Here is a 26,958-nt window from a genome sequence, read left to right as displayed (position 1 = left end):
TGGCTGTTCACAATGCTGCATAACAATTGGAACAAAAGTTTTGTCATTTCTTTTGACAACAGCATACCCTGCATGATTGCCTAGATGGTCTCTGAAACATGACCCATCTACAAAATAATCTGCTTCTGCATCTATGATTGGTGTTGATTCTAGATCTGGTCTGAGGCGAGTAAAAGCTAGAGAATCTATTACACATTCATGAGGTGTTACCTCCCCCTCCAGAGGAATGAAATTTGCTGGATTTGTCATTGTACATCGTTTTATGGTAATGTCTGGGTAAGTCAACACTGTTGAGTATGTCAAACACCGGGCTTGTGTTAGAACAAATCTACCTTGCTCTAATAACTCTGTTACTTTGTGATGAGTGTAAATTATCATTGGATAGCCCATTGTTACAGTGGAAGCTTTGTCATAAGCAAAATATACTGCTGCGAGTCCATGATAGCATGGCGGGTAGCCTTGTGCTACATTGTCCAACTTAGTGCTATAATAAGCTATTGGTTGTTTTTTTCCTTCCACTACAAGTCTCCTGCATTAAGACTGCTGATGCATATCCGTCTCTTCTGTCTGCTACATACAAATGAAATGGTTTAGTGTAGTCTGGGGTTGTTAAATCTGGAGCTGTCTGAAGTTCTTTTTTCAATGATTCAAAGGCTATCAATGCATCTGTGTCCCAGGTTAATTGAGCTCTGAGGTTTTGATGCCCTGTCTGTTTCATTATTGTTCTTAAGGGAGCTGTTTTAATGGCATAATCTTCTATCCAATCAGCACTAAACACTGTCATGCCCGAAAAGGTCATCATTTGTCCCACTGTTTGTGGTTGGGGTGCTTTACTTATGCCTTCTTGTTGGCTTGGTGATATAGCTTTAGTTTTATGCGCAATGATTCGTCCTAAGTACTCTACCTGCGGTAGGCAATATTGCAGTTTCTCTTTTGAGACCTTGTGGCCTCCTCCTGCTAATTTAGTAAGCACTTTAATAGAGTCTTGGTGACATTGCTCTAGTGTTGTTGAGCAAATTAACAGATCATCTACATATTGTATCAATGTGCTATCCAATCTAAGGTCTTCCAAATCAGTCTTCAAAACTTGATTGAACACGTGTGGAGAGTGTTTAAATCCCTGGGGCATCCTGGTGTATGTATATTGTTTACCTTGATAGGTGAATGCAAAAAGGTGTCTGCTTTCTTCTGCTTGAGGGATGCTGAAAAAAGCAGCGCACAAATCAATAACAGTAAAATAATTGGCAGCAGGGGGAACATTAGTCAACAGCATATGTGGATTTGGAACTTCAGCAGGCCAGTCTTCTGTTTCTTCATTGACTGCTTTTAAATCATGCACCTAGCACCATTTTGACTTATCTGCCTTAGCAACTGGCAATATGGGTGTGTTACAACAACTTTTTGTTTCAGTTAATACCCCTGCCTTATTCAATCCCTCAATTGTCTTACTAATTTCCTCTACTGCTTCCTGTTTTAACAGATATTGTTGTTTTCTTGGTAGCTTTACTCCTGGTGTAAGATTAATTCTAATTGGTTTAGCGGATTTAACTAAACCTACGTCTGAATCATGTTGAGACCACAGTTCAGCAGGCACATATTTTTCCAAATCTGCCAGCAGTTCAGCTGTTTTTGACTCTAATTTTTCTTTTTCTTTGGTAGTCACCACAATTCTTTGAATACCTTCCACAGCAGTGTAACACAAGGTTTTTAGACATGTTTTATCTGTTGATTCAAAAATTAAAGGATTGTCTGTTGCTTTCCATTTTTTCTTTTCTGCACTTTTCATCATTGGTCCCAGATCGTTTGCCTGACCTCCCTTACTTACATATAAAGTAACATGTGGTACTGAATTTGGTACTTGAAACCATTGTTCAAGAAAGTTGCTTTTTCTCAATTTGTAGTGCTGATCCTTCAGGTCCTACAGTTATATATTGGGAACTTAATGGCACTTTTTGTTGTTTTGTATCTTTTAACCATTTCTTTTCAAGCTCTGAGTCCCTTTCTGGATCATATATTATGGTACAATGGAATTCAGTCTTTGGCATGCTTGGTTCACAGAGCTGTTCCTTAATGTATTTTCCCCATTTGTTTACTGTTTTCTCTACATCTTGCCCAATATCTCCTAACCAATATATGTTTGCTTGTGGCTCTTAGGGTTCTTGAAACTGTGTGACAGTCATTTGTTTGATGCCCCTGTTGTCTATATATATATATATATATATATATATATATACCTTCTGGAGTGCACCAAATCTGTAAATTCATTTTACACATAGCATCTCTCCCTAACAGGTTAACAGGTGTTTGTTCTGAAATTAAAATGGGAATTTTTATCCCTGCGTCATTCACTTTTATGCTGACTGGAGCTGTCATTGGAATTAGCTGTGTGAGTCCCGAGAATCCTACTGTCTTTACATATTTACCAGACTTGGGGAGGTGAGAGGCACAATTTGGACTTATACATGTAAACGTAGATTCAGTATCCAGTATGACTGGTATTGGTTTGCCCTCTATTTTAACCTGCAGCATAGGTTCTTGATCAGCATCAGATGATATCATTGGAAGCTGACCCCTCCACGTAGGATCCTCTGGGCAGCCTCAGTAGCCCTGCTGTGGTCCACGCCATGGCTTGAGCAGACCTGGTGCTGGAGCTTGATATTCTTGCTGCCATGGGGCATTGCTTGGACTTGAGGGTTGGCTGCCTTGCCATGGATTTATAGGGCAATCTTCTCTTGTTGTGTCCTGGCTGATTACATCCCCAACATACTCCTGATGGCCCATTACTTTTGAGGCCACTGTTCTGTCTTCCCTGTCTTCGTCCTCCTTGCTGTGGTCTGTTCCAGTTTCCTGATTGTTCTGGTTTTACATATATTACAATTGGTGCAGGTGGCTATGATGGATGTCCTGCTGGTGACATATTGTTCTGGACAGCAGGTACAGGTGTTATCAGAGCAGACTGAGCTGCTGATACAGGCACATTCACAGGAGCCATTACAACTGATTGGTCTTCTTTTTCTTTAACCATGGCTTGGATCTTCTTCTTTTTCCCGGTTAGTTCTTCGAGCTGAAATTGTGTTAGTTTTCTCTGTAATTCTCTTTCTTGATGCTTCAGTTTTGTTTCATGTTTCCTGTGTTGTTCCACAACATGAGTCACATGTTCACAGAACTCCCTGTGTGTTTTGGAGTTCAACCCGACTACATCTTCCAGTTTTTCCTCCTCTGGGGTTGGCATAGCATCTACTATGGCTGTTTTGAACAATGTAGTCATCACTGAGTCTGTTTCTGGATTTTTCTCCAGCTATTGCTTCCATCTTCTCAGCTGCTTTTGAATGTATGCAGTAGGATTTTCAGTCTCACCGATTGGTTCTCCTTTCAAGGACTTTGGATCCATTCGTGTTCAGTATTCTTTTCTCAATACTCCCCACATATCAGTACGATATCTGTCAAATGCAACTACATCCATCTTTGTATCATCAGTTGCTCCTCTTAGATGTGCCTTTTTAAGGACCTCATTCATCTTGGTTCCTCCAAGGCATTTGGCCAATAATGATTTGATGTCTCCAATCGCTAGGAGCTTCCCTGTCGTTTCTTCTTCAACAACACTGGTCCATTTTTCAGCCCCCTCATGGATGTCTGGGAGGCGAGCTATCAGCCCATTAAGGTCCTGATTGGCCCATGGCACATACTGCCCTTGGGTCCCTTTGATCAAAATTGGACACTGTCTGTATGGTATATTTACTGGAGGTGTCTGGACCAAGAAGATATTGTTGCTGCTTTTCACCGTATGACTGCCTGTCACTTGAGTATCTTCTGAATTGATGTTTGTAGTCTTGCTCTTCATCAGACATGACCCTGCCACTTGGCTGGTCATCAGGCAGTCTCAGACTATCTATGAATTCTTCTCTGATTTGATGTCTATCGTTTGGGTAACTTGGGAGGTGCACGCTCGTAGTCCTTACCAATCATCTTTGTTGATCTCTTGTCCAGCTTAGCTGCGGTTGTGGGACATCTTCAAGGACCAAGTTGCCTGAAACATGCTTATATTCTCTTTTAGGGCTAGATAAGCATGCTCTACATCATTTGTCTCTTTTCTGTTGTTGTTCCTGGGTTTGTAGTTCTTCTGCAACCTCTTGCTCCAGTGCCTCTAGCCTTTTTTCTAAGTATCTCTTAGATATAGATCTTGCCTGTGGACTTTCTTCCATTTCTCTCAATTTTTCTTGTCTCTGTGCCATCTTTTCTTCTTCTTGTCTGCTCTGCATCTCAGCTAGTGCTGATGTCACATGTTGATAAGCATTCAGGACTTCCACACCTTCTGGGGTTGTGTGTTTCATGTCTTCTCTAATGCTTGCCCCTTCACTATCCCCGTTAAAGCTATCATTCTCTATGTCTATGTTCCCCTTAAATTCTACTGTTCCTGTAATAGCAGGCATTTGCTTCACAGGTTGGTCAAGGGGTGGTGCATAGGGAGGTGGTCTCTCTGTTTTTTCAATTTTATGCTCTACTGAACATTTTGCCTGCTTCATAGCTTTTATTAATTTTATCCCATGATTTTTAAACAACTGCAAACCTCTTGTTCTTTCTCTCTCTTGTCTTCCCTTTTTTTGTTCTTATTTTTAGCTTTGTGATTTTTGATCAAGATTTCCATTTCTTTACACATAGCCACATCAAATGTTCCCTCTGCTGGCCACTGCATGTTTAAACCCTTTGTTCTCCTTTCCCATTTGTTAGACAGCTCCCTTATCATGTGTTTACATATTGGATACATTGTGCATATTTGTTCTACTGGTGTTGATGTCATTGTTACTTGGCTTTTGTTATGTTGTATTTTAACGTACCTCTCTAACCCCAGCTCGTGTCTATCCTTAACTAATCTTCACCAGGCTGGTCAGACGAGGATCACTAAAAGTATCCGCCCCCCTGACTTCCCCTGGGCTTTTGCTGGGTTGAGGACTTGTCACAATTCCTAATGCAGTTTATTGGTTTTTCTCAGGTATTTCAGAATAGCATTTACTTGTTTTCTATTCAGTTGTTTTACAGGCGTTGCCTCTTCTTCGTCTAACATTGGCCACTGTGAATTATTCTGCATCCAGATAATATCTCCTCCTAGGCTAATTGTGTCAAAACTCCAAAGTTCATCTGCAGAAAACCAGCGGCCTGTAGCAGAGACACCTCCTAGCCAATGCATAAAAGTATGAAATGGGGTTAATTCTACTCGACAAACCCCCACTACAGTTACAGAAACATTTATTTCACTTCTATCACAATATTCTAAATGAAAAGGTTCAAGGAAGTCAATCAGGGCTTCCCTCTCTATTTTGTTTAAAATTCCCCTTCCTCTTCTTCCTCTCCTTCTCCCATTCCCTCTTCTAATTCTATAAAAAATCACTCATTTTTTACAATGATTTATTGCTGCAGTTTCTTTTAACACCCATATGCTTCCACCCACAACTGCCGCATCCGGCTTGAGTCTCTATTCAAAACAATTGCTACCTCTACCTTTCCTACAGTCCAATTTGTTGTATAAACTGGTGTCGGTTCTCCATTGCTCTCTCTATTAAATAGCACCTTACTTTTCCACTGCACTGGTCTAATGTCTGCTCTTATCATATGGTGGCTATTTCTCAGGATTGTCACTCCTCCTATGCCCCCTGGCCATCGACTCCTTGAATCTCTTTTGATATAAGGCACAAACACCGAGCCAATGGGTATTTGTGCTGATGTGTGCAATTGCCTCACTTGTGCAGGACCCCACATATAAAGTCTATTCAATTGGACTAATGGCACAAAAGTCAAGTGTTGATATACTATAGCTCTCCAGTCGACTAATGGCAATTCCTTCTCTATTGCCTGTAAATTTGTAGTCAAGTTTGCATAAATTCTTTTTTCTTTTGTTCTGTCAGGACCCATTTACCCTTACACAATCTAAGTATTCAGATTCTCTCCAGAAATGATCACTAATTCCTTGTGTTTCAAGTAATCTTTCTAAGTTTATTATTTTTCCTTTTCGGTTAGTTCCCTCTCATATTCAGTAGCAGCCTGCCTCCACATTAGGATTCTTGTCTGAGAAGGAAAACAGAGATGAGAAAGAAAAGGCTCCTCTTTTTCTCTGTCTGCTTGCTCAGCCCTCCCTTTCTTACTCTGCTTCTCTGCCTCGCTCACTGCCCCTCCCTCTCTGTTCTCTCTGTCTGCTGAGTTATTGGTCTCCACAGGACACACAATGCAGCCTTGCAATGCTCCGACTTACTGCATGAGAGAGGAAGAGATTGAAAAACAGGCCCTTCTTACTATAAATTGTCTTTTTCAACAATTTTGTTTCTTATCCAAATTACTCTAACTACAACTTGAACGGTAGTTAGACAAGCAACAAAGCCAATGTCTCAAACATTTTAGTGCTTAAATTTTTTACATCTATTCATAATTTCCTCATTCATTTTAGAACCATTGAATATTAAACCTCATGTCTCTGTTGCTTTACAGTACATTTCTTATGAGAAAAACAATCATATAGACACATATTATCCCACTCATCTACACACTCACAGCCTGATTTCACACACACACAACATAACATATTTCAGTCAGCATAAGCAAGCACAATACAATTAACATAAACATCTCATTCAACACAACCAACATACAACAGCAATGCAATTACTTTGTACATAACTTAACACATCACACGATCAATATATGTATTTACATCAACATATTCAACATATACATGTTTACACTTTTCAACACATACTTTTAAATATCAGACATCTTAACTATCACTATACCCCTCTTGGGTGACCACGCCTCCTGCGTGCCTGCCAATTCAGCCCAAAATGCAGTGCTATTTTGAGAACAAGGCCAACCATCAATGTGGGCTCCCTGTCCTCAGCCAGGTTAAAGGCCAACCATCCTTGTTGGGCTCCTTATCATTTACTGGTGTCACTGCACCTTGCAGTATCTGTAGGATTTCAATACTCCCCTCTTGGGAGACCTACCAATGCAGCCCATTCCCCTACTGAGAATGCGGTATCTGTAGGATTTTTCAAAACTTGCCCATTCAGCCCTCCCAGGGGTGCAAGCAGTGCCATCCACCAAATTGTGCACTCATCGCTTCTTTACCAGCTATGGGGCCTCTGTCTATGCAGGCTCCCCTTCTACACTGGCGCCCCCCTGAGAGCGGTATCCGCTAAGTTTTGCGTGCATTTCAACTTATTTACAAGACATATTTACATTTGCATGCATGCCTTTTGAAACCTGAAACACAATTCTCCTTTTCATCTAATTAGTCATTTAAATAAGTTCGAGACTGGAAAGGCCTTTATAGAGTTACAACCTGAACCAAAACTTGCAATAGACTGCACAAAAACACCATTAAGCAAAACACTTAACTCAGTTTTTGGCGCCAGTGAATCTGATCAGTCAATGCAAGCAAGCCCACAGCAGCTCCCCTTGGCCCTGTGCCAGTCCCTTCGTGGTCGCCAAAATATGTTGTGGAGGAGCAGTAAGACAAACTCTCAAAGTCAGGGGTTCCAGATGTCAAAAGTCAGAGTTTATTGAGCATACCAACAAACCCAAGACATCAGCTGAGGTCTCAATCTCTTGGTGTAAACCCTCATCTTTTGTACAGTTTCTTAACTGATATTACCTCATGCAAACACCCCTTCATTATTTTTTTGTTGTCATGGATACTGTCTGCCACCATTATCTCACAAGGCCTTTGATTTCTTTTTAATGGTGGAAAACGTCATGGTTACTGGTGTAACCTCCATTCCCTGATGGAGGGAACGAGACGTTGGTGTCGATGTAGTGACACTAGGGGTCACTCTTGGGAGCCCGAGACACCTCTGGTCTTTGATAAAAGGCCAATGAAAATTGGCGAGTGGTATTTGCATGCCACTCCCCCGCACATACGGGTATAAAAGGAGCTGGTATGCAACCACTCATTCAGGTTTTACGCTGAGGAGCCGATATAAGGTCCGGCCATTTCAGCGGGTAGTTCAGCGTTGTGGCAGGAGGGACCAACGTCTCGTTCCCTCCATCAGGGAACGGAGGTTACACCAGTAACCATGACGTTCCCTATCTGTCACTCACTCGACGTTGGTGTCGATGTAGTGACACTAGGGGTCCCTATACAAAACGCCACAAGGCTGAACTGTGTTACGTGAACTGGCGGTGTGTGGTGGGCAGACTTGCTGTGTGCCTCATAGCCAGCACACCAGGTCGACACGTAACCTCCCCCAACACAGTTATGAGTGTCGAACGGCCCTTTTTGGGGACAAGTCGACTACCCAGAGATAGAGACAGGCTTAACCCAGTCATGGCCTCTTTCCCCTTCTCTTTTTCCACTCCCTAAAAAAGAAGGGGGATTATCCGACTGGGCCGCCAGGTCTAGTCGGGGGGTGTCCCTCCCAAGGGGAGGACACCGCGGAGACCACACCTCGCCCCAAGAGAGGGGGGATATTTAAGTGGAAGAATACATCACATGGTCTTTCCAACCATGTGGAGAGCCTTCAAGGTAGATCCTACCCAATGGGGGAGGAGTTACTACAACATGGAGACTGAGGGGCTCTGCCCAAGGAAGACGCAGTTTGCCAGTAGGGAAACGAACTAGCGGAAGATATAGATCGCATGGGGTTAGCCTTACAGGGAACCGCCACATGCGGAGCACCTACCCCAGAACCGGGCTCTTAGTTAGCGCGTGTACTGGGCCGGCAGCGAGTCTCTCCGAAAACTCGACTGCCACAGGGCTCGGAGGAAGTCAACCAGGGAACAACCTTTGTGAACACTACTGGGAATTAACAGCGCACATCTTCAGCTCAAAAGGAGGTGGAAGGCGCTATGTGCAAGCGATACACCCGGCCGGCTATCCCGGGCTTATCCGCTTGTGTTGCGTGCCACTACCTGGGACGAAACCGGTTCCACCCGGAGGTTGTAAAACCTTGCAAAGGTGTTGGGTGTTGCCCAGCCCGCTGCTCTGCAATGTCTGTTAGAGAGGCACCTCTGGCCAGGGCCCAAGAAGCCGCTACACCACGAGTAGAATGGGCTCGTAGCCCTACCGGGGGCGGCATGTTTTGGGCGAGACATGCCATAGTTATGGCGTCAATGAGCCAGTGGGCGATCCTCTGCTTGGAGACAGCACTTCCTTTCCGCTGTGCACCGAAGCAGACAAAGAGCTGCTCAGAGAGTCTAAAGCTCTGCGTGCGATCCAAATAGATGCGCAAAGCGCGCACCGGACACAGCAACGCCAGGGCTGGGTCTGCCTCCTCCTGGGGCAGCGCTTGCAGGTTCACCACCTGGTCTCTAAAAGGAGTGGTGGGAACCTTGGGCACATAGCCCGGTCGGGGGTCTCAGGATCACGTGAGAATAGCCCGGACCGAACTCCAGGCACATTTCGCTGACAGAGAACGCTTGCAGGTCACCTACCCTCTTGATGGAAGTGAGCGCAGTCAGGAGGGCAGTCTTCAAGGAGAGTGCCTTAAGCCCGGCTGACTGCAAAACTCAAAGGGGGCTCTCTGTAGACCCTGAAAAACTACAGAGGTCCGATGAGGGAACAAGGCGTGGCCTGGAGGGATTCAGCCTCCTGGCGCCTCTTAGGAACCTGATGATCAGATCATGCTTCCCTAAGGACTCACCGTCGACTGCGTCATGGCGTGCTGCTATGGGAGCAACGTGCACCTTCAAGGTGGAAGGGGACAGCCTCCCTTCCAACCTCTCTTGCAGGAAGGAAAGCACTGATCTGACTGCGCACCTCTGGGGGTCTTCCTGATGGGAAGAACACCACTTAGCGAACAGACACCACTTAAAGGCATACAGGCGCCTCGTAGAGGGAGCCCTAGCCTGAGTGAATGTGTCTACCACCGCAGGTGGGAGACGGCTTAGGTCTTCCGCGTCCCGTCCAGGGGCCAGACATGGAGATTCCAGAGGTCTGGGCGCGGGTGCCGAATGGTGCCCCTTCCCTGAGAAAGAAGGGCCTTTCTCAGGGGAATTTGCCCGGGGGAGCTGTCACGAGGAGCGTGAGGTCCGAGCACCACGTCTGGGCGGGCCAGTAGGGTGCTTACCAGGACGACCTTCTCCTCGTCCTCCCTGACCTTGCACAGGGTCTGTGCGAGCAGGCTCACTGGGGAAAACGCATATTTGCGAATGCCAGGGGACCAGCTGTGCCAGCGCGTCTATGCCGAGGAAGGCCTCGGTGAGGGCGTACCAGAGCGGGCAGTGGGAGGATTCTTGGGAGGCGAACAGGTGCACCTGTGCCTGACTGAATCGACTCCAAATCAGCTGGACCACCTGAAGGTGGAGTCTCCACTCTCCCCTGCGGGGAACCTGCCGTGACAGCGCGTCCGCTGTAACGTTGAGGTTGCCCGGGATATGAGTGGCTCGCAGCGACTTGAGGTGCTGCTGACTCCGGAGGAGGAGACGGCGGGCGAGTTGTGACATACAGCGGGAGCGCAGACCGCCTTGGCGGTTGACATATGCTACCGCTGCCGTGCTGTCTGTCCGAACTAGCACGTGCTTGCCCTGGATCAACGGCCGGAACCTCCGCAGGGCGAGCAGAATTGCCAGTAACTCGAGGCAGTTGATGTGCCAACGCAGCCGCGGACCCGTCCAGAGGCCGGTGGCTGCGTGCCCGTTGCAAACAGCGCCCCAGCCCGTCTTGGAGGCGTCTGTCGTGACCACGATGCGCCTGGAGACCAGTTCTAGAGGAACACCTGCTCGTAGAAACGAGAGGTCGGTCCAAGGGCTGAAAAGACAGTGACAGACCGGTGTAATGGCCACGCGGTGTGTCCCGTGGCGCCATGCCCGTCTCGGGACTCGAGTCTGGAGCCAGTGCTGAAGCGGCCTCATATGCATCAACCCGAGCGGGGTGGCCACCGCCGAGGATGCCATATGCCCCAGGAGCCTCTGAAAATGTTTCAGTGGAACCGCTGTTTTCTGTTTGAACGCCTTCAAACAGGCCAGCACCGACTGGGCGCGCTCGTTCATAAGGTGCGCCGTCAAGGAGACTGAGTCCAACTCCAAACCGAGAAAAGAGATGCTCTGAACCGGGAGGAGCTTGCTCTTTTCCCAGCTGACCCGAAGCCCTAGTCGGCTGAGGTGTGAGAGCACCAGGTCCCTGTGTGCGCATAACCCGTCTCGAGAGTGAGCTAGGATTAGCCAGTCGTCGAGATAGTTGAGAATGCGAATGCCCACCTCCCTTAACGGGGCAAGGGCAGCCTCTGCGATCTTCGTAAAGACGCGAGGAGACAGGGACAGGCCGAAAGGGAGGACTTGTACCGATACGCCTGACCCTCAAACGCAAACCGCAGGAAGGGTCTGTGTCGAGGAAGGATCGAGACGTGAAAGTACGCATCCTTCGGGTCTACCGCCGCGAACCAATCTTGATGCCGGACGCTCGCTAGAGTGCGTCTTTGCGTCAGCATCTTGAACGGGAGTCTGTGTAAGGCCCGGTTCAGTACTCGCAGGTCCAAGATTGGCCGCAACCCACCGCCTTTTTTCGGTACAATGAAGTAGGGGCTGTAAAACCCCCTCTTCATCTCGGCTGGAGGGACAGGTTCTATCGCGTCCTTCCGTAGGAGGGTAGCGATCTCCGCGCAAGGTAGCAGCGTTTCCATCTTTCACCAAGGTGAAGTGGACACCGCTGGACCTGGGCGGATGCCCAGCGAAGTGAATCGTGCAGCCGAGTCGGACGGTCCGGACCAGCCCTCGCGACGGACTGGAAAGCGCAAGCCATGCACCCGAGTTCCGCGCAAGGGGGACCAAAGGGACAACGTCATCGGATGTACCGGCAGGTGGGGCCTCGCGGCGGGGCGGAGCCTGAGGTGCCACACCCCATCGTGGCCGTGCTGAGTCAGAGGACATCGAAGCACTTACCTGGCTCCTTGTGACCACCCCCGGAACAGCCTGGGACGGGGGAGGAAGAGGCCTGTCCTCATGACCCGTGGAGACTGTCACATCGGGGGCAGATTTGTGCCACAGCTGGGCGCTCAGGGCGGGAGACCGCCGCTGGAGCGCCAACCTGCCAAATGGAGTGGTGGACGGTGGTCGTGATGCCAGCCGTACACACCGAATATGTGACCCAGGGAACAAGGAAACCACTCTTGCGGAGCTCTTGAGTACTGCAGCCACTTGGGCATGCAGCGCAATTAAATGCAAAAGGTAACAAAAAGAAGATCTGCTTACCAGCTCCAGAGCAGCGGGTTTCGTTGTCCCTGGGTCGCCCGTCTCAGGGGCGCTTCGAAGACCTCCGTGGGTTCTTCGGTGCCGGCTGTGAGACGGGTGGCGTCGGCTTCCTGCGGTGGGCTCCACGCCGGGGCCGGGCCGGAGGGGCGGGCTGCGGCGGAGCCGGTGCAGTCACCGCAGGGGGACGCCCTCGGCGATGAGTAGATGGGGGGATCTTGAGCCACGCCGGGGCAGGACAAGCCGGCTAGCACCCATCTACTGCTCTACCATCGAGAACTGCTGGGCAAAGTCCTCGACAGTGTCGCCGAATAGGCCCGCCTGGAAAATGGGGGCAGCAAGGGATCGTGTCCTGTTGGCCTCACCCATCTTGACCAGGTTGAGCCAAAGGTGGCGCTCCTGGACCACTAGTGTGGCCATCGTCCGCCCGGGAGACCGTGCCGTGACCTCCGTCGCTCGGAGATCGAGGTCGGTCGTCGAGCGCAGTTCCTGCATCAATCCCGGGGCGGAACTACCCTCGTGCAGTTCCTTTAGCGCCTTGGCAGACTTGCAGGAGAGCCATGGCGTGCAGGGCGGAGGCGGCTTGTCCAGCAGCGCCGTAGGCTTCGACCGTCAGAGACGACGTAAACCTACAGGCCTTGGACGGGGCTTTGGGCACCCACGCCAGGTGGCGGCGCTCTGCGGGCATAGGTGCACCGCGAGCGCCTTTATCCACCGGGGGATTGCCGAATAACCCTTGGCCGCCCCACCATCGAGGGTAGTGAGAGCGGGGAAGCTGAAAAGATCGGGACCGGGCAGTAAAAGGTGCCTCCCGCGATCTTGTCAGCTCTTCATGCACTTCCGGGAAGAAAGGAACGGGGCGGGGCGTGGCTTTGAGCGGCGCCGCGAGCCCAGGAACCAATCACAGAGCCGCGAGGGTTCAGGGAAGAGCGGTGAAATCCACTCTAACCGACGCTCGCGGCTGTCCGGGAAAGCATGTCGTCATCTCCGCGTCAGCCTGTGACTGGGCGATCGACCCCGAAGGGAGGAGCCCAGCCGAGGCTTCCGACTGGACGAGCCCGCTCTCCGATGCTGCGCTCGAGAGCTCATCACTTTCGCGGGCTCCGAATAAGAGGTCGAACTCGCCGTGAGACGAGCCGGCGGACTCACCCGGAAGCCCGATCGGGGCAGACGAGCGTGCTGGGGGATGGGAGTTCCGCGGGGGGATACCCGGCGGAGGCGGTCCCATTGGGGTCCCCAAATCGCCCCCAGTGCTAGCCGCGCTGGCCTCAAACCCGTGGGTAAAAGGACCGAGGCGGGAGCCTCTGGGGTGGCTCGCTTCCTTACGAAGGCGAGCCGCGACCGCAACGTTGCCATGGACACATTCTCGCAATGAGAATGTGACCATCCACAAACGCTGTCTCCGCGTGAGCAGTGCCCAGACACGAAAGACAGTGATCGTGACCGTTAGAAGGCGAGAGATAACGAGCACAACCAGGAATAACACACAATCGGAAAAGCATCTTTAAAAAGACGCGTCTTTAAAAAGACGTTCCGTGTGTGCGCTCTTTTAGAGAAATATATACTCTTTTAGAGGGGAAAAATGCTCTTTCAGAAAATATACTCTCTAGTTTTTCTGCCGAAGCGCCCAGGGGCGTTCTCTGCAGTGCACCAGTGCAGAGGAGGGAGAAGCCGCTGAAATGCGCCGTCAGATCCAGCAGGTGAATGAACAGTAGTATTCAGCTCAATGAGCATGACCGTTCGGCTCCGAAGAGAAAATCTGAATGAGTGGTTGCATACCAGCTCCTTTTATACCCGTATGTGCGGGGGAGTGGCATGCAAATACCACTCGCCAATTTTCATTGGCCTTTTATCAAAGACCAGAGGTGTCTCGGGCTCCCAAGAGTGACCCCTAGTGTCACTACATCGACACCAACGTCGAGTGAGTGACAGATAGGGAACAGACTTTAATCTATTTTTTAAAAAATAACTTTTTAATTAAAATAGTATAAAAACATTACCTTCTAAGCATAGTACGGACACTTTGACCACTAGTTGTTTTCATCTTTACCTTCAACTGTGTTTCCCAGGATCCCACCTCATTATTTCTGTTACAGCTGATGCACTGTGTGGTTTTTGCATCTTTAACACTTTTTGGCATCCTCATATGCTCTCTCCTGGGTCAGACAAAGTCCAGCAACCTCATATGCCCTCTCCAGGGTCACACAAAATCCATCCTGTTCTACATTAGTACTATTCTATGTGATATATAAAATATTCTAGAAAAATATACTATACCACCTCAAACAAAAATGCCAGCAGCTGTTTCAGCCTAACCAAAATCTTGCAATAGATGAACGTATGGTCAAGTCTAAAGCTAGGTCAGGATTTAAACAATACATGAAGGGCAAGCCTACTCGGTGGGGTTTTAAATTATGGGTAATTGCAACATCAGACTTGGGGTATACTCTCGAATTTAATGTTTACACAGGTAGTCATGATGGGCGTGTCACTGACTTGGCCACCAAAGTAGTTGAATCGTTACTGCAGCCATTCAAAGACCAGGGCCACAGTGTTTGGTTTGACAACTTTTACACGTCCCCAGCTCTTATGGTTAAGTTGTTAGAAATGGGAACTAATGCCTGTGGGACATGCAGGGTGAATCATAAACTTTATTCTTCCTGCAGAATTTAAAGACATCAAAAGATGGGAACGCAAGATAACTCATGGGAATATAAGGTGGTGTAGGATTGAGGGGGAATATACTTGTAATTCAGTGGAAGGACACGCGTGCAGTTACATGCCTCTCCAATTTCCATAATGTGAATGGCTCAACCGAAATTACTAGGTTTGTAAAAAATTATGGTGACTGGACAAAAGAAGTAGCCCTCTAGCCCACTGTCAAATCAAAATCAAATCAAATCACTTTTATTGTCACACAACCATATACACAAGTGCAATAGTGTGTGAAATTCTTAGGTGCATTTCCGAGCAACATAGCAGTCGTGAAAGTGATGAGACTTATCCCAATTTACAATAAACATTAGATTAACACAACACAATTAAAGTCTAATATACACATAATTACACACAACACAATATACAAATAATAACATACACTGTACAGTATACAATACACACAATACAATAAAAAGTATATATAGTATATATAGAATATACAGTAGATTGTATTGTATTGTACTGACATTCAGGCTGTCGGTTCATAGTAAGTTGTTAAGAGAGAATCTAATATAATAACAATATAATTATATAATTTATGACAGTCCGGTATGAGATATAAGAGTAAGAGTAATAAAGTGCAGTGCTGATGTATTTTGATCGTGGGAGATCAAGAGTTCAAAAGTCTGATTGCTTGGGGGAAGAAGCTATCATGAAGTCAGCTGGTGCGGGTCCTGATGCTGCGATACCGCCTGCCTGATGGTAGCAGTGAGAACAGCCCATGGCTCGGGTGGTTGGAGTCTCTGATGATCTTCTGAGCTTTTTTCACACACCGCCTGGTATATATGGCCTGGAGGGAGGGAAGCTCACCTCTGATGATGTGTCTGGCAGTTCGCACCACCCTTTGCAGGGCTTTGCGGTTGTGGGTGGTGCTATTGCCATACCAGGCGGAGATGCAACCAGTCAGGATGCTCTCTACAGTGCAGGTGCAGAACCATGTGAGGATGTGGCGGTTCATTCCAAACTTCCTCAGCTGTCTCAGGAAGAAGAGGCGCTGATGAGCCTTCTTCACAACGGCTTCAGTGTGGATGGACCATGTGAGTTCCTCAGTGATGTGGACACCCAGGAACTTGAAGCTGCTGACTCTCTCCACTGGTGCTCCATTGATGGTGATGGGACTGTATTCTCTGTCTTTTCTTCTGAAGTCCACCACAAGCTCCTTTGTCTTACTGATGTTGAGGGAGAGGTTGTGCTCCTGACACCAGTGTGTCAGAGTGTGCACCTCCTCTCTGTAGGCTGTTTCATCATTGTTAGTGATCAGACCTACCACCGTCATATCGTCAGCAAACTTAATGATGGCACTGGAGCTATGTGTTGCCACACAGTCATGTGTGTACAGAGAATACAAGAGTGGGCTGAGAACACAGCCCTGTGGGGCTCCAGTGTTGAGGGTCAGTGATGAGATGTTGCTACCTATTTTAACCACCTGGCGTCTGCTTGACAGGAAGTCCAGGATCCAGCTGCACAGCGAGCTGTTTAAGCCCAGAGCCCGGAGTTTCTCATCAAGCTTGGAGGGCACTATGGTGTTGAATGCTGAGCTGTAGTCTACAAACAGCATTCTCACATAAGTGTTCTTTTTTCCAGGTGGGAGAGAGCAGTGTGTATTGTAGATGCAATGGCATCATCAGTGGAGCGGTTGTTGAGGTAAGCAAACTGCAGTGGGTCAAGTGAGAGAGGCAGCACGGTGTAGATGTAATCTCTGATTAGTCTCTCAAAGCATTTGCTGATGATGGGGGTCAGAGCAACAGGACACCAGTCATTTAAGATTGAAAGATTGAAAATGTCCGTAAAAACACCAGCCAGTTGATTCGCGCATGCTCTGATGACACAGCCCGGAATGCAGTCTGGACCCGCGGCTTTGCGGATATTCAACTGTTGGAAGGATCGGGTTACATCTGCTAAAGAGACGGAGAGTGAACTAACCTCTGTAGCTTCGGCCACAAGAGCTCTCTCCACGAGGGTGGTGTTATTTCCCTCAAAACAAGCATAAAAAGTATTTAGCTCATCCGGGAGAGAGGCAGCGGTGTTCATGGTGGAGTTTTTATTCCCTTTAAAGTCCGTGATGATATCAATTCCCTGCCACATGTTTCTAGAGTTGGATAACTGGCTTGTTTATGCTCCTCCGCGTTCCCGGAATTAAAAGTGGTGGTCCGCACATTAAGTGCCGCACGAACATTGCTATTAATCCATGGCTTCTGGTTTGGATAGATCTGTATTGTTTTGGTCGGAACGACGTCCTCTACGCACTTTCTGATGAAACACGTTACACTATCAGCATAAAGCTCGATGTCATCATCAGAGGCGGACCGGAACATCTGTGTGATCAAAACAGTCTTATAGCGTAGAGTCTGACTGTTCCGACCAGCACTGGATCGTTCTGAGGGCGGGTGCTTCCTGTTTCAGTTTCTGCCTGTAAGCGGGCAGAAGCAGAATGGAAGAGTGGTCCGATTTGCCAAATGGTGAGTGGGGGAGGGATTTGTAGCCATCCCGGAAGGGAGAGTAGCGCGGTTTCCTGTTTGCTTATTGTCCCGTACAGTTCCTTGAGAGCCCGGTCTGTGTCGGCTTGTGGCGGGATGTACACAGCTGTGATAATGACCGTTGTGAATTCCCTCAGTAGCCAGAAGGGTCGACACAGAAGCATGAGAAATTCCAGATCAGGGGAGCAGAAAGACTTGATAGAATGTACGTTCCTCTGATCACACCAGGATTTGTTGATCATAAAACATACACCACCACCTCTGCTTTTACCTGAGAAGACTTTCGCTCTGTCCGCTCGGTGCATGCAGAACCCCGCGGGTTCAATGGCTGAGTCTGGAATCTCCGCAAACATCTAAGTTTCTGTAAGGTAGATAATGCAGCAGTCCCTCGTCTCTCGTTGGAAAGAGATCCGCGCTTTCAGCTCGCAGAGCTTGTTATCCAGAGACTGAACATTTGCCAGTAGAATACTGGGTAGCGGGGGTTGATTTGCACGGCGTCTTACTCTGATGAGAACGCCGGCTCTGTTAACCCTTTTCCTCCTGCGTTTCCGCGACCGGGCAGCCCAGACAAAGGGCTCTGCTGCCGTGTTTGTAAACAGCGGGTCGGCACTGAGGAATTTGAAGTCCGGTTTACGGTGTGTAATTGCTGAACCAATGTCCAAAAGTGTTTGTCTGTCATAGACAATAAGGCAGACAACATCCAAGACAAAAAAACATAAGAATTGTAAACAAAACAAAGCACAACCATGTTGTGTCGGAGCTCGCAACACAGCAGCCATACTCGGCGCCATCTTGAGTCCACATTGTCATCAGCGATTATAACAAAAACATGGGCAGTGTTGATAGGTCAGACCAAATTACAAAATCTTACGACATCCTACAAAAATCTCAGAAGTGGTGGAAGACTTTTTCCCACTTAATAGACATTGCCGTCATCAATAGTTTCATATTGTTTAGGGAATGGCAACACATTCATGCGGCACCAGGGGATGAGCGTAGACCAGTGAACTTAACCCAGATAGATTTCTGAGAAAACCTGGCTTGTCAGCTGGGAGGTATCGATATTCATGCAAGTTTCCCTTTGCATACACTAAAGCCTGTAGTCCCTCCTTCATCATCACTCCACACAGCCCATGTCCCTAAATTTGAAGAGTCCTCTTAGAGATGTTGGCTATGCTATCGGAAAAGTAGGACTGAAAATAAAACTAAAGAAGCTTGTTGCGCGCCAGAATGTAATGGCAAAAGACTTTGCTTGGTTTGCGATAGGAACTGTTTTCAGTCTTGGCACTCAGCTGAATGTGACCAGTTTCGCGAAGAGGCCTAGGTTAGGCTGTGTTTACTGGTGTTGTTGTCCTCCCCCTCCCCTCTTTTCTCCCTCTCTTCTCTCCACAGGTATTGCAGTTGTTGAGTATTTATTAATTTATATATATTCTGTTCCTGCACTCTTCAAAAGTATCCTGATAGTTCGAATGTTTGATTTTGTATGTTTTGCTGTGTAATTTGTGTGTAATTATAATGTTCAGGTTAAATAAAGTGTGTGTTTTATTGAACACATAAAATGTATATTTCAGTGTTTATGTCCTTCAATTACAGATGCAATCTCAATTTATTATTACAGGTGCTCAAAAGGAGTATTTGAGGAGTGGTCATGTGAAATGTATCTTAACATTCTAAATGTTTGTTTTATTCCATTTTCCCACTAATCACTAGAATAGTCCTAATTTTTAAACAATAGATTATATTTATAATCTGCCTGCTATTCTACATTGCCCACAAAATTATGTATATTTCATACACTAAGTTTCCCTCTAGCTTGTAATTAAAATGGTTGAAAATGCAGTTGTCTGATGAAGTATGGTGGCCGGAGAAGCTTTTTGTAAAGATTGCTGTGTGAAATTTTATTGATATAGGATGATTAGCCTTAAATAATCATACATATATTTATATCATTTGAAAGCCCTAGTTCTTCTCTTCAATATGGTATGTACAGTTCAGGTGTGTGATGTTATATGAATATGAATGTAATATGAATATGGATATGAATATCATATTCTGGCACAGAATGGAATTTTCAGAATTTTGGGCTCAGGCTTTAAAGGGTTAAATCTCTTTTTTGGCCCATTTTACCTGAGGTAATGAAGCTGCCTAATAATTATACACACCTTGATATAAGGTGTTAGTCACTTTCGCCACACCCTTCCTCATTACACAAATACATATCACCTGAAAATGACTGAATCCAATAAGCATTCAAGTTCATATGGTTTGGAGTTGGAAAATGTGCATGGAAATAATGATAAGATCAGAATACTCACTTGCCTAATAATTGTGCACGCAGTATATAGTCTTGATAACTAAATGAAAGAAACCATGATTATTTTTTTATTTTTTTTATTTCCTATGTGTTTAATTATGTCTGGAGAACAAATTTACATGTGAGTTGCAACTTTATCGGTGTAACCAACAAAAATAAGATAGGTAGAATTTATTTTGTTAGGGACTGTCTGATGGAGAGATTGAGTGAGATGCTGTTAGTGCCCTGAATAAAAAGAGACACGCTCTGTAAGCAGAGTGAGTGGAAGGGATTACACCCTGTACTCTGTAAGGATGGCATGCAAATGATAGTCTGCAGACTTTGAATGGGAAAACTCATCTCTCTTGGTGTCTCCACTCAGACGGGCACCCTGTATAGATAGCAGATTCTTTTAGTTTAGATTAGATATTTATTTTTCTTTTCTTGTTTTATATACACAGTGTAGGCATTGGTTGATCATGGGTACACTGAGATCTGCCTTTGAGACTAAAGTTAAAGAAATTTAAGAATGATTTGGATCATTTCATGTTCTCTGCAGTTCCAATTTGCTTAAGTCGTGCACCTAATACCTGTTCTCCTGATCTTTATGTGTGGCAGCCTTGCCAACATTGTGATGCTTTTTCCTTGGGTTTGATCTGTGACCAATCATGCCAGATAAAATGGAAAATAAAGTCCCAACCTCCAATAAGGAGGAAGAACTAAGCAAACATTGTAAACAGTTTTGCTCAGATGCTCTAATATCTAATAAAATTGAAGTTTTCTTCTTTTGGAAGTGTATACAATGGAAAATGTTATTCGTGTTAGAAGTTCTGATTTGAAGATTTAAGAAATATCTTGGATATATTTGATTGTAAAAAATTATTGATAATGCTAAGGAAAAATTGGTCATTGGTAGTAAGTGAAACCCATGGAAAAACATTTAGATTGAATTGAACACTGTAACTTCCTCAACTATGAATGTTATTAACTTCATATTCATGGTGTATTTGATACTAACTATGTTTTCCCTTTCTTTTATCATCATTATATGTATGTTGTTCACTAACTCATTCTGGAACCAGTCTCTCATCATTGCAGATGGCTGGGCCAGATGATTTATTGAAGCTGCTAATACTGCGGGAGGAAGTCCGGAGAAAAAGAAGACTGAAAATTAGCTGGGCCTTTATCCAGTTGGTCCTCCCACTCTCATGACTGCTGTTAATCATTACTGGTTTGCCATTTCAAATGTGGATTTAAATTTCTCTGGATAAGTTGATTTCAGTCTTAAACCACCAATTGGATATATGATTTTCCAGACTGCCATCCAGGGGTTCAATACCCATATTTAAATTGTTCTGAGGGTCTAAATTTAAATCCAGCATCTAACAAGTTATTTATTGATTTGAAGAGTAAATATTACAAACTTGATGGCAAAGTTAGAGTTACCTATTGGATTGGTTACTCCCCCAAATTTTCCAAAGAGTACCCTCACTTTAAAAAAAAGGTTAGTGGGTGCTACAAAGAAGGATTGAGTGTCTTTTTCTATTACTACTATTTCTATTTGCCATAGTTAATCCATGAAAGTATCACTTTAGAGGCATACAGTTTCTGCACTGTGAGTAACTTCTCAGGAAATGCTGATAAGTGTAAGAGCATAATGACTGAAAAATCTTATTGTTAAATGATGCTGAAACATTAGGATATAAAAAAATAAGAGACATGAGAAATTAAAAGGACGTAGTGTATTTTACTGATCAATTATTTCAAGACACAAGAGATTTGTTTGAATTTCCATTGTGCCTCTTTACTATTTTATTCTGTTTAAATGTTATTTACTTTTCTGTTTACTTGTACTGTCAGTGTATTGAATTCAGTCAATTTAATTCATTAAATGATTTCTAGAAAGAGTTTGGAGTTGTGTTGATGTGAGATATAGTGAGTATATTTCACTCATCCAGTTGTGTATGTGTGTCTCTGATGTTCAGTTTCACACAGATGCGCTGAGGAATCAGGATAAACTGTAAATCCAGCATAGAGGGGTTGAGTGAATGTGGTGATGAATGTGTATAAGTGTGTGAGTGTGTGTGTGTCAGAGACGCTGTAGAAGGACAGAGTGCCGGCCGGACAGTCCACATACACTCCTACTCTCTTACAGTCGTATGAAGGGCGACGTATGTCAGTGCTGTTTTTATTGTGCCAGACAGTGAATGTGTCATCAGAGCACCACAGACTCCAGGAGTTTACATTGAATCCAAACCAACAGTCATTACTCCCTCCTTTCCTGCTGATTCCTTTATATGACACTGATATAACAGCATCTCCACTCCACTGAGTCTCCCAGTAACAGCGTCCAGTCAGACTCTCTCTACACAGAACCTGAGGATACCAATCAAATCTCTCTGGATGATCAGGATATGACTGACGCTCTCTCACACGTGTCACCTTCCTGTTTCCCTCAGACAGAATGAGTTCAGTGTGTGCTGTATTTGAATCCAGTTTGAGATCACAGACATCTGAACACAAGAAGAGAAAAACACTTATAACACAACAATCACTACACCAGTGTGTGTGTGTGTGTGTGTGTGTGTGTGTGTGTGTGTGTGTGTGTGTGCGTGAGTGTGTGTGTGAGTGAGTGTGCGTGTAGGCCTACATTTGTGTAGTCCTGCTGTAATCCTGAACTCTCCTCCATGATCCACACTATAAAAACACAAACACACACAAATGATGACATCACATTCAGCTCACCTGAAACACAATTCACACATCTGTGATGAAATACATTGTGGGATATAAAGTTTGAGACTCAAAATAAGTTTATTGTTCTGACTGTTATTGCTGTGTAAAACTAATTAAAATAGTTTGAATATTTATTTGCTTTGCTTGATCAATGTCTACACTGTATGACTCTGTGAATCTTGTGTATAGACTGTATGACTCTTTGATATGAAACTGTAATGAGATCAACAAACCTGAACTACTTCATAGCCATTTAGTTATAGAAAATTAACACTTCAAAGTGCTGTAAGTGATTTATCTGAAATAACACACAAAGTCTCTCTCTTTTTTACAACTAAACATTTACAACTAGTTTAAATCTTCAGTGACAAAACTCATAGAAATGTTGCACACTAGCAGTCAGAAGTTTGCACACATCTACTCATTCTTTACTATTACTCTAAAATTAGGAAAATAATAATTATTTCATAAATCAAGAAAACTATGAAATAACACAAAATGAAGATTGGGAATTATGTATTGATCAATCCATGTTAAATGAAAACTCTTTTGAAACAGTATTGAAGGAGTTCACATGTACGATGATCACTTGAGCACTGCTGCACCTTCACTTTCTCTCATACATTTATCAGGAAAAACAAACTGTATATATTTTTTTCTAAATGAAAATAATATTTATTTATAGACAATTTACAAATGTCAACAAAAGTCATTTCAAGACTTTAAGCAAAAAACAATTAAGATCATAAGAAATGCTGATTCCTGATTATTATTGAATTATTGCACATTTACAGAGGGTTCAGTGTTTGCATTTCCTGTGTGTTTTGATGCAGTTTGAGAAACATACAATCTGTTGTTTTCTGTGCGAGTGAGACGAGTAAAGAGCGCTGTTGCATAAATCTTCATCACGAGCGTCATCCACACACATTACTGAAGCTAATAATGACACACAGGACTGTTATTTAGTTTTCCTGGAACTGAATGTGTTAACACTAAATACAAAACAAATATGTGATTAATCGTGATTAAATATTTTAATCGACTGACAGTCAACACATGAGGGGTGTGAGGAGTCCAGGAACTGAGTTTGAAACCCCTGCAATACATACACACAACATCCCACCAATAATAAACTCAAGGGCTTTCACACTGCACCTAACCCTGGGTGATTGTCTTTTTAAACCCGCTTTTAAACTTGAGTAAAGCAACATTTCACACTTGTCATTCTGAAAGGTGATTAGCACTTCTTTTAATCCTGGATTATGAAACCTGCTCCAGAGCAGTGTTAGCGGCGCTTTTAAAAGTGCACCAGTAAGTTTTTATCTGGCTCTTATTTCTCCCAATAGTACCAGTGGTTTTGGACATCTATCATTATGGAGGCACAAAGTTTATTTACTAACTGCTGCCACATCACACAAAGATGTTTTTATATGTTCTGTTTTATTACTTTTAGTCTGTGTTTTTCTCTGTCTCATACTACACACATCAGTATAATGGACATTCTCGGATTAAATTTAAATGAGTTCTCACAGGTTGTTGTGCACTGGACTGTGAGCGGACTGTCGTGACTCGTGAGCTCTCTGGCAACTGATGCGACCGTTGTGTGCTCGCCCTTGGTGCTTGATGTCGCACCGTTTATCCATGATCATTATTGTTATTATTAGTGGTAGTAACTGGTCAGTTTGTTATGTGCTGTCAACATGGCAGTATCCATGAGGGGGCGACCCGCTCAATGTAAAATTAAACAGCTTTTATTGAGGTCTGTAGCTGACTGGAGACTTTATCTAATGTGAGTCTACTAGGGGTGTAACGGTACATGTATTCGTCCCGACATCATGGTTCGGTGCATGCAGTCAGACAAAGAATATCTGAGTCAGTCACAGGTGATCCACACTCCAATCCAGAAGGGGGCGTGCGTGGTAATGCAATGCTGTTTGCTAACCGCCACAACAGAAAAAAGAGCAGAAGAAGAAGAGACCATCTATGCACCAACCCATAAAAAGAATGGCTTCTCCCAATGCACAAGTTTTATTTTTCATTATTCTGTTTATTTTGTACTTTTATAACACAAGAGATGCTTTTCTATTTTGTAGCTGATTGTGACCAAATACCTTTTGTTTTTTATCAAACATACAAAAGAATATGGCCTATGCAAGAGTGCATTCTGCAGGGATGTGATTTTTCCGTATAAATACGGATTCCCGTATCGTCGATCCCATATCGGGATTGCACGCATCGTCGTAGTCCAACCCGCCAACTGGATCCTTGGCGCTTTCAACGTTCTATGTCGTGCTTGTTGAGAATGCGCAGAACGACTGCGTCATTCCGGACGTAATTCAAGTAAGTCATCTTTGTCTTAATGAATCCAGAGGGTCCGTGAAAAATGGACACCAAACATAGATGGATTGGTACTCATAAAAACATGTAGTGTCATTTTTATTAACAGTCATTTTCACTTCGGTGGGAAACTGCAACGGACATTACAGTATAAGTTACAAAACGCTGTAAAACCTTAACATTTTGGAATTCGTGTTTGTCTATGTGATATCCATGAAAGCAACATTATAGACTATATATAGACTGAAATCGTGAAATGGCCTTAAACAATTTTAAGGCCATTCCACGATTTAATGGCTTACAACAATACAAACGCTTGACTTACTCCTCGTTTCTAAGTCACGCTGGAATAAAGGGTCTACTTAAATGTACTAAAACTGCAAAATGCTGCGTTTTTAAATACTATTATTACATGTGGATTAATGCCGAAAGCACTGCATGAGTTAGAGGCGCCATCTATTGGCTGTGTGTGGAGCTCTCCTGAGCCCACAGTATTATGTTTTTACGTGTGCAAATTATTGCTGAAATTAATAATTGCTGATGCAAAGTAGTGAAGGAATGCCATTTGTTAATCATATTTAACATCAGCATAAGACAGCTTTGCACAAAGTGTCAACCTATTTGATTAAACATTGTTAGTTGACTATTAAACTGCTAAAAAAAAAATAAACTGATAAAACTAAAATTGCCAATCAGAATTGAGTAATTACAATGGTTCGTATTTTGTGTGGCCAAATGTGAAATATTTATTTCAGGAAAATAGTTGCTTATAGGATTTAGCCTCCTGCCTGATGTTGACTTATGATTTATAATTGATTTAACATTTTATTATTAACATTAAAGACTATTTGTTGTGTTGTATTTGTCATTTTACTGTCACATAAATGAATTACAATTCTACATGTCATTTATTTCTATTATTCTTTGTTTCCAGCATACCATAAACTCGTGGCTAGAATAGATGTGAACAGCCCATAAAGACAATTGATGAAGGGGTAAAAAATCATTTTAAATGGAGTTGGTTGCAGGAGAGTGTCCAGGCTGAAGGGTGCACCATTTCACTGAACTGTTTCAGTAAAATCAGTGAACCAGGCAAGGCAATTTGCAACATATGTAACCAACCTATTATTTATGGAGCAAATGGTAAGACTGCACTGCGGAAACATATGGAGCATCCAAAACACATTAAAAAATGGAGAATCCAACAGCAAAACATGCGCATTGAGATAACACCCACAGATAATGCTATTGTTGCGGCTCCTCACAGCGAACGTCCAAGGTCAATTCCTCCTCTGTGTGACCTAATATAATATAAGGTGTGTGTGTGCTGGGGTTGCGGTCTTCCTTCCTTCTTTTTTGTCCTTGGCTGATCACATGCCTGATTCTTTTTACTGCTTAGTGCTTAATACACTAAAGGAGGCTGTACTGTACCAACTACCTCAGGGGGGACTAAATGCCGCTAGGTAGAACAGACTGTAATTTGCACTACTGTCTGTTCAAAATAAATGAAAAGAAACCTAGCATGTGGGATTTGTTGCTTTTTCCTGTTGTACCGAACTCGTATTGAACCGTGACCCCAAAACCAAGGTACGTACTGAACCGTGACTTCTGTGTACCGTTACACCCCTAGTGTCTATATCATTTAAAACATATTTGTTTGCTATTGTCTTTGTGTAAAACTTTTTAAATGAGTGAAATACAGTGGCAGGGTGGAGCACAACACAACCAAATTAGCAAAGCAAATAAAAGGGGAAAACACAATGGAAATAAGCCACAACACAATTAAATTAAGCTACAACACAACAAGATAATCATGAAAGAAATATGTATAAAAATGCTGCACTAATTTGTCCTGAAGTGCTCTGGATGATGCATACCTGGTTGTTGTTTTTTTTACCAGAACTCTTAATTCACATAATCTCATCAACATTTGTAACTTTCTCGAAGCCGTACTGGCTTTGACCGGGGAACTTCTCTTGTAGTGTCTTGCAGTGGGACGCTTCGTGTCAGAGTCCTGATCACCCTGTCGGGGTTTATTATGCGATAACAACCTGCTGCCTGTATATTCTCACTTATTTGCAGTATGCCAAACTATAAAATATAATTTTTGAATAATTATTTTACGATGTATTAAATTGAATTTAGCATAAACAAAAATACTAATAATTTGTAATGATTACTGCCCAAATTAACAGTTCAGATATACATCTGATTCATGAATTGGTTGCT

The 26,958-nt window shown here is 44.4% G+C and overlaps 1 protein-coding gene and 1 pseudogene across 6 annotated transcripts in view; one reads left to right on the top strand and one right to left on the bottom strand.

Moving 5' to 3' along the window:
- Window positions 1-26,958, top strand: part of LOC127435276 (protein NLRC3-like) — a 431,316-nt pseudogene that overhangs the window by 85,506 nt on the left and 318,852 nt on the right.
- Window positions 19,655-26,958, bottom strand: part of LOC127434334 (NACHT, LRR and PYD domains-containing protein 3-like) — a 122,131-nt gene continuing 114,827 nt past the window's right edge. For all 6 annotated transcript variants that reach the window (XM_051687004.1, XM_051686996.1, XM_051687032.1 and 3 more), the window contains 2 exons: window positions 22,307-22,353; window positions 19,655-22,169 (listed from right to left, as the gene is read on the bottom strand). In XM_051687004.1, the coding sequence (XP_051542964.1) occupies window positions 21,607-22,169; window positions 22,307-22,353 (610 nt within the window). In that variant the 3' untranslated portion in view covers window positions 19,655-21,606. The remainder of the gene's footprint in view (window positions 22,170-22,306; window positions 22,354-26,958) is intronic.

Source organism: Myxocyprinus asiaticus, chromosome 4 (assembly GCF_019703515.2).
Source record: "Myxocyprinus asiaticus isolate MX2 ecotype Aquarium Trade chromosome 4, UBuf_Myxa_2, whole genome shotgun sequence".
NCBI classification, from domain to species: Eukaryota; Metazoa; Chordata; class Actinopteri; order Cypriniformes; family Catostomidae; genus Myxocyprinus; species Myxocyprinus asiaticus.
The sequence above is the reverse complement of the archived record's forward strand: the minus strand, read 5'-3'. Positions and strand labels throughout refer to the sequence as shown.